The 15,096-nt window shown below is 38.1% G+C and overlaps 2 protein-coding genes across 2 annotated transcripts; both read right to left on the reverse strand.

Annotated features, from left to right (window-relative positions):
• Positions 1 to 1,060: 1,060 nt before the first annotated feature.
• On the reverse strand, positions 1,061 to 6,088 carry LOC103411637 (ATP-dependent 6-phosphofructokinase 6-like). The gene is made up of 13 exons (XM_070804723.1): positions 5,722 to 6,088; positions 4,725 to 4,771; positions 4,575 to 4,614; positions 4,384 to 4,446; positions 4,160 to 4,297; positions 3,711 to 3,869; positions 3,550 to 3,603; positions 3,314 to 3,382; positions 3,079 to 3,208; positions 2,554 to 2,810; positions 2,128 to 2,176; positions 1,838 to 1,992; positions 1,061 to 1,571 (listed from the first exon to the last, which is right to left on the reverse strand). The coding sequence occupies exons 1-13, from the start codon at positions 5,977 to 5,979 to the stop codon at positions 1,368 to 1,370; spliced, it is 1,623 nt and encodes a 540-aa protein (XP_070660824.1). The 5' UTR covers positions 5,980 to 6,088; the 3' UTR covers positions 1,061 to 1,367.
• Positions 6,089 to 8,874: 2,786 nt separating this feature from the next.
• LOC139187808 (uncharacterized) lies at positions 8,875 to 9,657 on the reverse strand. The gene has a single exon (XM_070804405.1). It carries the CDS (start codon positions 9,655 to 9,657, stop codon positions 8,875 to 8,877), a length of 783 nt encoding a protein of 260 aa, XP_070660506.1.
• Between the last annotated feature and the right edge of the window lie 5,439 nt (positions 9,658 to 15,096).

The following is a 15,096-nucleotide window of genomic DNA, read 5'->3' on the forward strand; positions in this document are numbered from 1 at the left end:
ATAAAATCATTTCAGATTTGGAGGATCGAAGACACGGATTCATCATGCCCATGGGTACAGTTTTCATCAAATCAAAGCCAAACTCCATAAATTTTGGGTTGTAATTGGTAGAGGAAAGGTCATGGAGTGTTTCCTAAGTGTTAATTTGACATGAATCGCCGGAAAATGGGTGAAAATTGGCCGGAATAACCCCGGCCGAACGGGTTGGGTGATATGGGTACACGGGTTCAAAAAAGGAAGAGGGGAGATTGGTTCCCTCCTTTCCCTCCTTAATCTCTTTTCTCATTGGTTGCTTGGTCCTTAGTTCCCTTTTATTTGATTGATCCCTTGTACCTTAATTTAATTGGTCCTCATCCCACAAAATGGGAATTCAAATAATTTATAACTAATCTTTTAATAACCCAAAATCAAACGTCTGTAATTATACCGTTATAATTCGGACTCGCAAATGGCTTTCGCCTATACGTTCGTACCAATGAATACTACGAGGATATGCTAAAAGAATAAATCATACGTCTCGATATACGTTGGTCAACGTAAGTCAATACCCTCGCCTCTCAGGGCATTTTCGTAATTTCATACCTTTAAAATTTATAAAATTCTAGAACTAGTGACGGGTTGTTACACCTCTAAACCGTAACACTAATGATGAAAGACAATAACATTAATGCCTTTGATTCTTGTCCTCTTAATAAAATTTAAAAAAAAATGGTTTCTTTCATGTTAGGCAAATCATTTCAACGGTATTTTAACATTCGTGTCATATTTCCATAGTATATATTTTACTACTGGTTCCTAAATGGTAATGCTGATTTTCAGTTGAAATATGCGAAGCTTGGCTTCGTATTTAGGATATTTTGGGCACTTACGTATGATTAGTTGTTTCTTTTAGCTTGATTTGAATTTGACATCGTACAAATAAGACCTAATCTTGGCGCTTGGCTTGCCATCCAAACTCAGACAGGTGAACTCTTTCAAGCAAATACATATTTGATGACGGTTTGTACTCGAATGGATAGAAGGGTATACACAGTGGCGAAACTGGGCTACAAAAAGCGTATTGTTCCAAAATCCTCAAATTTTGATAGACCGTTCTGAAAAGAGAATGGAATGTTTAGTTGGGAAAAGTTGTGGAGAGGAACCAATCTGCCAGCAACTCATAACTTGGCAATGTTTCTTGAATATACTACCGACTCCTTTTAAATATATTTAAATATATCGATCGAACAACCCAAAACACCGCCGGATTTAGGGTGCTCTTCTAAAGAATTACATCACACAGGAAGACAGGGAGCGAAAACGAATAAGAACGCCGAGAACACAACGATCTTTGATTTCGGAAACAAGCTGCTTGTTGAACCCTTTTCCTATTCCTTCGGTAAAGACACTGAAGTTGCTTCAGTATGGTTTTCCCCAACTATCAGTTGGGCTTTTGTTTCCTCTTCCTTTTCCTCTTTCTTCATTGCTTCGACCTCTTTCAGGTCCAAGAAGCTCGGCTGATTGGTTGACGACAGTAACCGTGCCCACATTCTGTCAGTGATCACAACCTTGTTCTGCCTCTCGGTCACCCGCTGCGCATGAAAGAACAATCAACTTGAGCATACAACTCAATCCCAAGAATGGCAATTTATGGCAGTATCCCAAAATGAAAGTGCTCTGGTATCCCCAATAATGTAACATCGATATTTTGCCTACGTTCTTGTATCACTTGCTTCATCGTATTGCCTATTAGCTTTTAAAGGGGAATGTAACATGCCAGAGTTTCCCCACTTCTGAATCATATGCTTCCCTTCTTTTACTGAGATAACTAATTAAACCAAGAGTAACTTTAACTTACACGGAATGGAATGTAAGCATGCCTCCCGTTAACAGGGCCGACAGTGAAGCCTGTGTATCCAGCCATCGCACCATGAATGGCACTGTGAGCAAGGAGGGTGCAATATACATTATCAGATGCATTACTTGGAATCGCACGGATCATGTAAGTAGGATCTGTAAGAAATGCACAACAGTTGTTAGGTTATGTAAGTTGTTCCATCAGGCTGTACGACAAACATCCGTAGAATCAGACAATAAACGGGTAATACTTAAAAATCCGAAAAGAGGCAATGATTCAGTATAACAAACCTATATATTTGAGATTTATAGCCATATTTCTCTGTTTCGAGAAGTGGTCCTACAAGAACATAATCAAAACCAATACAAATGGTAAGAAGTGGCATACCCACGGTCAAGTCACCTAAAAATGTTAGGGATAAACAACAGCATATGATGTCAACGTCATCAAACAAGTAGGCTACATTGCTTGTAACTACATTGTTTGCTTAAGATTAAAAGCATTTGGCTGCTTGACAGAGTCTTCTTGAGTCCCCCGCCTCGTTTTCTAATGGGCAGTAATATCAAAAGGAAAAAAGGTTATCGTACATCCCAACCCTATTCCAGAATGGACATGCTTACAACAGCGAAAGGTGTAATAAACAGACAACCACACTAATGAGGGCAGGGCTAACAAGATTTCTAACATCAGGCATAGAAATAACGCTGGCATCTTACCCTGATATTTTGAGATAACCAGAGACCAACATCTTGGAGAAGCTTATTTCCAGAAGCATCCTGTTGGTTCATGCTTTCAGCAAGAAGCTCTTGTCCTGCACCTTCAGCCATTACTATAACCAGGTGACCATCCTCCTTCAGTCTTCTTTCAATGTATTCATAAAGTCCGCCTGGTCCTTCCAGATAAAAAGGTGACTCTGGAATCAGACAGCAGTCGACGTCTCGGCTACCAAGAGTAGCATACATTGCTATGAAACCTGCGTGACAAGAGATTATCAGAATAAGAACTACATAACAGTGACTGTTCTACCCCACAGTTAGTCTCGTCAATGGATGCACATCGTCAACGACCCAATATATACTAAAGGATATCTAGTCAAAACGCAGAGGGCACAATTATTACACATGGTCAGGGAGAATCAAATTAACTGGAGAAATAAGATAGCATCAAGTGACATAATAACATCACATCGGAAGCCTATTTTCACATTATCTTCCTAAGATTATAGAGGAATGACACTTTACCACTGTAGCGGCCCATTAACTTGACGAAGCCAATACCATTCTCAACGCTTTCTGCTTCAACATGAGCTGCATTAATGGCTCGTTGAGCCTCCTCAACAGCAGTGTCAAAACCAAAAGACCTGTCTATAACCTAAATAAAAGCAATTATGGAACCCAAAATTAAGACACTGCTTCCAAGAGTGTGCTAGATTTAGATCAAATACATAAGACGAGCAATGCACGGGATAAGGGGTACCGGAATGTCATTATCGATGGTTTTGGGAATTCCTGCCACCACTACTTTGAGGCCACGCCTCCTGATTTCCTGCATTGAATAATGGCAAGTAAATAACAAAATATTGGGCTCAACTTACTTATAATTTCATCCCATATTGTTGCCCAAAACTCTCAAGATTGTTGAATCTTCCAAATTCCTTGTGCCTGGGTAGCAATGGAGATGAATGCTAGTATGGCCCCATCAAACGGAATTACCTCAAAAATCACCGAAGCTCCTTTCTGAGTTCCATCTCCTCCAATTACATAAACCTGACGTGCACAAACATAGTTAGTCTATGCACAGAATTTGTTTGAAGAAAGAAAAGGCAACATAAAATGAAATCTGAAAATCTAGAGTAACATAAGACAAGATCAACCTGATTAATTCCTCTGTCCTGGATGCTGTCCACAATCTTTGAGGTAACATGCCCACCTCGCGAGGTTCCAAGGATGGTGCCACCTCGTTTATGGATGTCATTCACAACCTTCGGTGTTAAGGGGATTGTATTTCTGGCATAAAACCCTCTATATCCACCCTACATGGAGAAAATTACTTCCTTAGTTCATGACATTGTTCAACTGTATGATAAAGATTATCATTGAATTGAGGGCCAAATTATCCACCAACAGGCCTAAAAGAAACCCACCATTATGCTGCAATAAAATTATAGTCTGTTATATTTACCTCATGTAGAATGAAAGCAAGGGAACAAAAAAGGTTCGGTTAACTTTTTATTCATGCACATTTACACAATTTATTCTCCTATTTTGCAATATGAAGATGGAGATTTAAAATGTCTTTTGAGTATATGTCAAAATGCCTTACCTCTATTCCGAGAATTCTTCTGACACCATACATGTGGTACAGACCGCATACTATTTCCCTAATAACTGTATTCAGTCCTGGACAGAGACCACCACATGTCACAATGCACGCATGCACATCATTTGACTCGAAATACACCTGAGAAATATCCAATTGCATGTGATTTGTCTGGAATACATAACACAAGGACGATAAATACAGGGGAAATATTAGGAATGTAAAACCTTCTGACGTGGTCCAGAGCGTCGAAAGTGTGTCCCCCTTGGACTATCCTTATGAACAACAATCTATACAAAGCAAAACATTATAGAATTAGAGAACCTGAAGTTGTAACATATAGAAATGTTCATATCAGTACGAATTTGAGCAAAAAACAAATGCATTATTAGTAGAGCAAGAACTGTATATTACTCACCTTTTGAGCAACGGTATCATCTGCATTAACGAAATACTGCCTGGCCAAAGCAAGATCAATTTTGTGAATTGTAAGATCACAGCAAAATGAGTCGAACGAAACACAATTGCAGTGAATGTGAAGCAAAGGAGCTGAAAGAGTCAAACTTACTTAACAACCGAATAGGACGGATTGTCTTGTAATGGATTGGGATATGTCTGCGAGATGCCATAAAACATATAAAACTGCGCGTTAGATTTCGTTTCCCCTTGCAGCAAAACAATCCAGTTAGAATTACAGAGAACTAATTCACCCCTCAAAGCACTCTTAGCAAAGCACAATTGTTACAAACACAAAAACTATAGAATTTGTTTTTCATGGATAATTAAGGGACTGTTTGGGACTCTTCTGCTCGCTTTTACTAGAAGTTCTTTTATTAAAAACACGCAGAAATATTCATTTCAAATCCAAGTGCTTCCTCGAATAGCAGTTGGAAGTGCTTGACGAAAAGCCGCTTCTCCAAAAAGCATTTCTACAACCCATAAACACTTGAAAGTTTTTCTCCATACGTAATCAGAAGCACTTCTGGTTGGCAGAAACCGCTTCTAACTCTTCCAGAGGCACTCCAAACAGGCCCTAAAGGTCATCACTTTTTTTCATTGAATCAAATCTAAAACAAATAATGTTAGTCGTAACAATTTACCATATCCACTGGGCGCAAAATACCAAAAACAATTAAAAATTAAAAGAAAAGCCACCACAATTCTGGTTACTGAAGAAACAACTAAAAGCTCAAGAAACTAATTATATGGAAATCAGATTACTTAAAACTTAAAACGCAACTTAAACAAGTCCCAGAAACAACAAAAGAACAAATCGAAAGCTTTTTCGTGATGGATCCAGTCCTCCCAAAACGCTGCGTTTCACTCACCACCTAAAAGCAGCCGGCACTACAACACCGAACATGCGAAACACCAACCAGAAGAAGATCGCATGTTTTTAGCAGCTACAATTATTAAATTCTTTTTTTTTCCGAATTAAAAAAAAAAAATCAGAGTCTGCAAGTATGTGGCATATAACACTGTAACACTGATATTCCGATTAACTTTTTACCGATCAGCCAAACAAAGCCTTAGGAAATAGAGAAGTAGGGGAGAGAGAGAGTTACGGGGAGATCGGGGATGTAATCAACTAAGTGAGGAACATCTTCGAGGACGTAGCCACCGGGGCCGGTGGCGATTTTGAGCTCGGAGTTGTCGGAAATTGCCATGCTGCCACTGGAGCGGCCGTTCACTCGGGGAGTGGAGGGGCTGGAGGTGGGAGGGGAAGACGAGAAGTAGCGAGGGTGATCGGGAGTCGCAGGGTAAGAGTTACTAGGGTCGAAGCAGCGGAACCTGGGCCTAGAAATGGAAGCGGAGCTGGCCATATCTCCAGATTCGGGACTAGTACTAAAAAGGCAAGAGACTGCACCGCGTATTTGTAGCCGTTGATGACGATTAATCGGACAGCTCCCACGTATTGACTTGGAAAATTTACTTTTCTGATTTCATTTTTTAAATGTGAATTTCTTGGGCGAGAATTTAGAACAGCTTCAAAGATTTTTTGAGAATGTATTGAATTATTTCTACGTACAAGGATGGGTTTGTCAATACACAATGCACATCTTTGTGATGAGGGTATTATTGTGTTATTGGTTTGATATGTCATGGTGGTGTTAAACGCGTTCCACCCAAGTCAGCCACTTTCTTTCTTAGAGCAATTCCAGCGGGGACAAAATGTCTCAGCCCTCAGTCCAAAAAACGTGCCGGGTCTCTGTCAATCAAGTCCACCCCATGAAATGAACTGGTACCCAGCCCGAGCTGGGCAAGAGCCCAGCCCGAGCTGGGCAAGAGCCCAGCCCAAAAGAGACTGAGACAGAAGCCGGGGAGGAAGCCTGGCGCGTGCGCTTCACGCAGCCGTGGCGCGAGTGCCTGACAAGCTTTCAGAGGCCGGGCCCGCGTGCAGGCGCTGTTAGTTCCACCCCCCGAGTTTGTGACGTGGCTCCCTCTCTGCCGTTGGATTTCCAACGGCTAGTTTTCTAGACCGTTGGATTTCCAACGGTAAAAAAAATTTAAATTTTACTTTTAAAATAGACCGTCGGATCAAAGATCAACGGTCCACGTTTTTTTTACAAAAAGTAAAAAAAAAAAAAAAAAAAAAGGGCCCGATGGTCAGAAATATGACCGTTGGCCACGTGGCAACTCCCTAGCTCTTGGATTTGAATATTTTTCAAATCCAACGGTCCAGATTAATTAACTATATTAAAATTCATTAAAAATTATTAAAAAAATACAGAAAATTTTGAAAAATGTTAATTTTTTTTCCTATAAATACCTAACCCTCATCTTCTACCTTTACACCACATTCCAATATTTTCTACACTTTCTATACTATCTACATTTCAATATTTTCTACACTTTAAGAGAAAAAAATATCTTCGTGGAAGCTCATTGAAGATGTTACGTTGTGTGAATGTTGGGTTCACACTACTCATGATCCGATTACGGGTAATGAGATGGATAAGCGAGAAATGTGGAGTAAAATTACGAAAGCGTTTTGTGATGTACATGGAGAAAACGCCAGAACTAGTCAAGGTCTTCAAGGTCGTTGGAAAAAACTCAACGCATCCTTTACTTGTTGGAAAAACGCCATCTCTCATGCTTCCGGTAACCTCCGTAGTGGGACAAGTTTAGCGGATCAGGTGACAATATTTTTATTTATTTATATGCATTCCACTCACATTAATATTTTGATTTATTTAATTTCGTATGTAATTTTTATGTTATTTCTTATGTAATTTTTATTTAATTTCTTATGTCATTTTTATTTAATTTCTTATGTCATTTTTATGTAATTTATATGCATTCCACCCGTATTAATATTTTGAATTTATTTATTTGTGTTACACCCGCATTTTTTAACACTATGTTATCCCACATTTTTATAGACACTACAAGCTCAAGCATTCTACAATTCAAAGAACGGGAACAAATCATTCACTAGATGGGAATGTTGGCAAATTGTCAAAGATTGCCCTAAATACAAAATTGTCGCAACTGGTCCAGAAGTTGTCATGCACGGTATGGGTCTACATAGTTCTCCAGAACCAAACATGGCCAAACAAGAAGCCGACACATTTCAAGACACGGAAGGGATGCCTGAACAAGTGCCCGAGACCCAACCGACTCGTCAGTCCCTCAGGCCCGTAGGTAAAAAGGCGTCAAAGAAAAAAGGTAGTTCTTCCAAGAATGACTACACTAAATATATGGAGGAACTTACTCGCCAAGGTGAACTGAACATGGCACGAGAAAAGGTTAGAGATGAGGAAAAAGTTGCTGCTATGGCAGCAATATTAGCAGCTACTGAGGCCCGTGATGCGGCGGCTGAGAGACAAAGAGAAGTAGTTAATCGAGAGAACGAGCTGGTTAGAGAAGCACTTCATCGAGAAAATGAATTGCTTCGAGAAGAAAGGATGGCTCAAGCAGATCGTGACACTATGAGCAAGTCTCTAGTAGGACTGTCTCCGAATTCTAAATATTTTTGGACATCGGAAAAAAGAGATGTCATGCGAAGAAGGCGTGCAAGAGATGCGGAAACAAGTCAAGGGGGTTCTAGCAACTTTTGTGACAACCAAGATCCTCGCTTCACATATCCTAACTCGAGAGACTTTGTATAATTTTTATGTATTTTTTATGTTTTTTCTTTCTTTTTTCTTTTGAACTTTATTTAATTTCTTATGTAATTTCTTATGTTTTTTTCTTTTTTTAGGTTTGAACTTTATTTAATTTCTTATGTAATTTTTATGTTATTTCTTATTTATTTTTAAAACTTTATTTATTTTGTACTTTATTTAAACACATGAAATAAGATTACATAAACTCACCAAATAAATTTAAAAACAAAACACACTACATAGAATTACATAAACTCACCAAATAAATAGAATTACATAAACTCACCAAATAAATTTAAAAACAAAACACACTACATAGAATTACATAAACTCACCAAATAAATAGAATTACATAAACTCACCAAATAAACTTAAAAACAAAACACACTACATAGAATAAATAGAATTACATAAACTCACCAAATAAACTTAAAAACAAAACACACTACATAGAATTACATAAACTCACCAAATACATAGAATTACATAAACTCACCAAATACATAGAATTACATAAACTCACTAAATAAACTTAAAAACAAAACACACTACATAGAATTACATAAACTTTAAAAAAATACAATTTATTCTTCAACCACAAGCCTCATTCTAATTATCTTCGCCTTCATGCAATCCCCACTGGTGCTCAATCAAGTCATTCTGGCGGGTTACGTGCCAGTATGGCTCTTGCACATTAGTGTAACGTTGAACGATCAATTCATTGTAACGTCCATCGCGTTCCAACGGCTCGTGTTGCACTGGATCTTCGGTCCCATCATGAGCACAATAGATACGTGTTCTTGAGTTGTTCATCGGATCCGGCTCATATTCATCGACGCCATCATAATCATACTCATCTTCAACAATCATGTTGTGGAGAATAATACATGTCATCATGATGGATCGAAGAGCCTCGACATCAAACATTCTAGTTGCAGCCCTGATAATCGCCCAACGAGCTTGCAGGATACCAAAACAACGCTCGACATCCTTCCTACACCCTTCTTGACATTTTGCAAAGTGTTTTTCCTTTTCAGTCTGTGGATGTGGCACTGTTTTGACAAATGTTGACCACCTTGGGTAAATGCCATCTGCAAGGTAGTATGATCCCTCGTATTGGGTACCATTAATGGTATATGTGCATCTCGGCGAGTTTCCTTGCAGCAGTTCGTCGAACACTGGGGATTGGGCAAGGACATTTAAGTCATTCTGAGCTCCTGGAACACCAAAAAAAGCATGCCAAATCCATGTATCAAATGAAGCCACCGCTTCCAAAATGATGCTTTTGGCTCCTTTTCTGTTGCCATATGCTCCTTGCCACGCACTTGGACAGTTTTTCCAAGTCCAGTGCATGCAGTCCATGCTTCCAATCATGCTAGGGAAGCCTCGCATCTCACCCTTCCTCAGAAGCCTTCGCATGTCCCTTGGCGTGGGTGTCCGGAGGTACTCATTGGTGTAGAGGGCTTCAATTGCAGAGCAAAAACGCATCAGGGACTCCAAAACAGTTGTTTTTCCCATCCTCGCGATCTCATCCACTTGATCTGCAGATGCTCCATATGCAAGCATTCGCAAGGATGCCGTAATTTTTTGCTCGGGAATGAGACCTAGAACATGAAAAGCATCCTCTTTTTGCACAAAGTATGAATCATGGTTGCAAATATCACTCATGATTTTGTTGAACAAATTTCGTTGCATTCTAAAACGCCGTCTAAAAATATGATCAGGAAATATGCTATTGGGAATAAAATAATCTTCCAATAGATTTTTACCTCGTTTTTCCCTTTTTCTATCGAGGTTTGCAACACGTCTTGGTTTGGCTATCTGACCCACGGCTTCCATGACACGGCGGGAATGTGAGGCCTTCTGCCTTCTATGGTGATCATCCTCATCCTCCTCCATGAAGAAAGCCTCATCTCCACCTCCACTTCCACCTTCCTCGAGATTGGCCAATTCTGCCTGTTGTGCCAACAACCTTTGTTGTTGCTCCTGCAACTGTTTATACACCCTTCTTGAAGAAGACATTGTAATAAGAACTTAAGATTTGAAAACGATGAACAAGGATTCTGAGCTAAAAAGAAGGATTGAGCTTGGTGTGAGGATGGATGTAGGGATGTAGGGTTTATATGGACAAAAAAAAAAAAGGATGAGGTTCTGGACAATGCCACGTGGTACTACGTGATTGGTTGAAAATCTTATCGAAATCTTAGCTAAATTATTGTAAACCGGAAGTGACACGTGGCATGTCGGGATTGGTCGAAAATATTATCAGAAATCTATCCACAAAATAGTACGTTCAGATAATGACACGTGGCATGACGTGATTGGTTGAAAATCTTATCGAAATCTTGGCTAAATTATTGTAAAACGGAAGTGACACGTGGCGTGTCGAGATTGGTTGAAAATCTTAGCGGAAATCTATTCACAAAATAGTACGTTCAGATAATGACATGTGGCGTGACGAGATTGGTTAAAAATCCTATCCGAAATTAAAACTATTTTATTTTTTTATTCTTTTAGACAAAATTTAAAAATATCTTAAATGGGCTGGGTGCCAGCGCATTTTGTAGGGATGGAGATCGTTTGTGCCAGCGTATTTTTTCACTAGGTGCCAGCGCATTTTTTTAGGGGTGGAGATGCATTGGCCTATTAATGTTCATTGGAGTATGTTACTGTTCATTTGAGTGGATAAATGCGCTGGGTGCTGGCGCAAAGTCCTTAGGGGTGGAATTGCTCTTAGTATCTTTTATTGAAATTATTTATGTAATCGGTTATACTACGGTTTTTATTTAAATTGTTTTAATTTGAAATTGTGTATGAATTGAAATTCAAGAACTAACACTAAAAGTCCTATTCTGCTAAACTCTATGATCTAAGAAATTTTCATCACTCACTGGTTGATATTAATCCAACGGTGAAAGGGAAAGTAGAAATTTTCGTTACTCACTGTTGATCTTAATCTAACGGCAAAAAAATATATATAATAATAAACTTATCGTTAAACTAAGGTCGAATAATGATTGACTCTTATTTTCTGGGAATTGTTATTAGCACTCCAAAAATATCATTCTACACTCCAAACTTTCTATATTAGGAAAGAAAAATACACTTGTGAGGAGTGTTGAATGAAATTTTTAGAATGACAATAATACTTCCCTATTTTCTTAAACCATTAAGTTTGAGAGAATAAGATTGCTAATTATGTCAGAAAAATAAAATAAGGTGGTGAAGTTAACACTTGGCCAATATACAATTCACGGTCGAATAATAAATTAATTTTTAGGATTATGAGGTTACGAAATCACATGCATGAGGTTGCAGCTCATCTGCCTAATTATCATTTTTGACACACCCCGACCCTAAAATCAAGGCGTGCTGGCCGTCACGTGGGTGTGACGTAACCAAAAGTGCGACGCGGAAGCAAAAAGGTAAAAGAAATATGAAGGAATAAAAACCAACTACTAGCATTAATATCCAACTAACATGCTAGAGTGAGTTTAAGTTTGAAACACACATAATCAAAGCATAAGCACTAGGTGCAGTCAAGTAGGACCATTACTAATTTACAACACCCGAAGGTGAGTCCTACATTTAAGTAGTCTGTCAGAACGCCGTGGAAATCCTCGTGAGCCACCAACACTGCTAACTAGAACCTGGAGGGGCGCAAAACAAGATTGAGTGTGTCAGTAAAACAAAGTTTTTCGAAAATATTTCATTTAACAACACTTCTAACCCCTCGCTGTAAAACTTGTATACTTTCCCAGAAAATAGTATATATATAACCATATATAACAGCAAATAACTCAAATCACAAGTCTTTAACACTTTTTAGGAAAAATATGACATGCTATGCTTCAAAACATAATAAGGATGTAACAATATAACAGGTGAAATAAGGAATCAACCGGAGACTCTGCAGCTGTCCTGTACGGCTAATTCTATAGCTTAATATCCAATCCAGCCGGAGTCACCAATTGTGACATGTACGGCACTACTCTGCACACAAGTCGGAACTACTTGTATTAGTCTGTACGACAAGAATGGTGTAATAATACGCTCTAGTGCTTATCTCATCAACAACTGTATAATAATCTAAAGTCACCTACAAGTCGGAACCACCTCTAATGGTCTGTACGACATACACCTACTTGGATCCAAGGTGAACGTGTGGTGCGAGGTGAATAATATAAGCACTAACACCGGGGGTGCAGGTTATGAGCTCTCAACATAAATCACATCAAACAATAAATCACATGAACAACATAAAACTGACCTGATACTCACATGTGCGTCCACATCACCATTTAACATATATGCATCAAATACTAGTTCATATATTTCATATAATATGCATGCATGACATTTTAAAACATACTTTCATTTAAATTCAATTTCTGGGAAAAATCAGTAGTATATAGGTATATACAGAAAATAACTGCCCACTCACTGGTAAGTCGAAGGGTCGTAACCTTCGTGACGCCCTTGAATGCGCTCGTCCTCGGGATAGGTCTCACCTAAATGCGAAACAACTATAAAAAAGTTAGTTTAAAGCACATAACTAACAATATGTAATAACTTCTCATACGATGCTCAATTTGGGTATATGAATATACCACAGTGACCTACTCGACGTCACGGACGTCAAGATATTTTTAGAATAATATTTCAACGTCGCACGCTCCCCCACGCGCCGGGAGAGGCACGGTGCTACGCACCCCCATGCGCGTCATCCTCTACCTCCAGATGCCGGAAAATCTCGCCAGCGCCGGAAACTGGGCAGACCTGCAATCGCCCTTTTCTCGCTCGATTTTGCACCATTTTCCACGAAATTTTCACCAAAACTTCACAAATTTCAAGAGGAAGAAGGCTATACCTTTTAAAACTTCCAAATCCTTCGAAAACTCGTCGGAATAATTTCACCAAAACCGGCCACCTTCAAACTAGGGCTTCCCAACGTCCAAAACTTCCAAACGAACGTCCCCAAGCTTTGTGGGAACCTCCTAGAGCTCACTGTGAGCTTGGATTGTCCTAAAAACCAACCATTACGAAGTTCGTGAACAGTGATATCAAACGGGGTTACGGTTTCGACGTGATTTCGAGGGTTTCCAGTTCTAAAAGTAGTACCAATCAATTCAGGAGGTTGTAAGGATGAAGGAACTCACCTTTTTGACGTCGATCTGCGAAGTTTTGAGGGGTTTAGTTCCTTGTCCGTACAAGTTCGAAAGAGTGAGAGAGAGAGAGAGAGATAACTGAGAGGGATGAGAGATAGAGAGTACGGGGTGAGTGTGTACGTGTGTCCTCTGTGTGTGTGTGGTCCAACCAATTCAAACCACAAGCCAAAAATTCTTTAAGTCCTTAGTTCACTTTAGGTCAAACTTTAACAATATTACAAAATTAATCCAACTTAAATAAGTCACATGTAAGTCACCACTTGACGACCAAGGACAAATTCGTAAGTTCACATCCTCGAATATGAAATTCCGGGACGGGCTGTGACAATTTTGGCATGTAATATATCGTGGAAATTTTGGCTCTTCAGATTGAAATATTTATAGGCTATTTAATAACTATTTTATTTTTAGTATTTATATTTTTTTTAATAAACGATAGCATTATTGAGTTAAATTGTCAAATGTTAGGAGGAAGTAGAATCAACAGGATCGAATCGGTACTAGAGTGCATAGACATTATTGTTTTCCGACATTGTGGTAAAGTGTCATCTGCTTGAAAATTTGTTTGATACTTACTTTTAGTTTTCAATTTTAACTGAAAACAAAAAATTGAAGACCAAATTTAGAAAATAAAAAAAAAGTAGCTTTTAGTTTAAAATAAATAAATTAACATCTTATTTGGTGATGCTTTAAATACGTCATGTTTAATCATGATATATTTATATAAAGAAAGTGTATAAAAGTCATTTATCTTTTTTTAAATCCCTCCTTCCTTTTAGTATCTTTATGTAAGTAAACATGACCCTAGTGCATTTTATCCATTGTTTATCAAAATCAATAATGTCAATTTCTAAACAGTTTTGATGCCTTCATTCATTATTCACGCTGGTATAGTGCTAACTGGTGACGTCGAGATGCATGCCTGATGGCTGTTCCGTCGCTTCATGTGTCACGCCTTTCGATTCAGATTTTTATTTAAGAACAAACAATATTAACTAGATTAAGAGTGGAGGAGTGAGTTTAAGCTTAAAAATTGATGAACAATAATGTAGTTCAAATTCACATTTCGCAATAATCGAACCTAAAACATCTCACTTAAAAATAATAAAAATACATCTAAATCATAGTATTAAGTAACTTTTCAATTTGATTTGTTCTATCAAATAAATAAACTAATGAAAGTCACTAAAGAAGTCGGGAAGGCAAATTATTGTGATGTATGACGTTGTTGGAGCCCGCATGGGTTTAAGTTGACTTTAGATGACTTTTTATATATAAAGCTAACAATCTTTTTTGGGGTCACAAACTTCACTACAAAATTTTGAACAAATTTTTTTAACAGAAATCTAAAATAATGCACCCAATAATGCAGGGATATTTTTATCATTTTAATAGTGTTTTTAATAATTAATTTTTTTGTACAGTTTTTTTTTTTTTTTAAATTAGTATCTCACAATAGGCTAACAATAATGTGATTCAATCCGTTATTCATTAAATATTATTTTCTCTATTTTTAAACACTTTCAAAACATCTTAAAAAGTGTGTAATACCGGTTATAAAAAATGTCTTTCGCATGCGCATAATAATGTGTTTAAATTAGTTGTCAAATGATTGTTTTTTTTTTTGAACAAATGATATTATCTCTACTAAGAGGGATGAGGT

The sequence above is a fragment of the Malus domestica genome, chromosome 09 (assembly GCF_042453785.1).
Source record: "Malus domestica chromosome 09, GDT2T_hap1".
Lineage (NCBI taxonomy): Eukaryota > Viridiplantae > Streptophyta > Magnoliopsida > Rosales > Rosaceae > Malus > Malus domestica.

Bases quoted from the DNA above. Each gene is read 5' to 3' on its own strand.
- LOC103411637 (XM_070804723.1), bottom strand. From the start codon at position 5,979: ATGGCCAGCTCCGCTTCCATTTCTAGGCCCAGGTTCCGCTGCTTCGAC. The intron at 2,177-2,553 runs GTAAGATGCCAG...ATGTTCTTGTAG, and splicing joins GGTTATCTCAAAATATCAGG to GACCACTTCTCGAAACAGAG. The intron at 1,993-2,127 runs GTTTGTTATACT...CATTTCTTACAG, and splicing joins TATAAATCTCAAATATATAG to ATCCTACTTACATGATCCGT.
- LOC139187808 (XM_070804405.1), bottom strand. From the start codon at position 9,657: ATGCGAGGCTTCCCTAGCATGATTGGAAGCATGGACTGCATGCACTGG.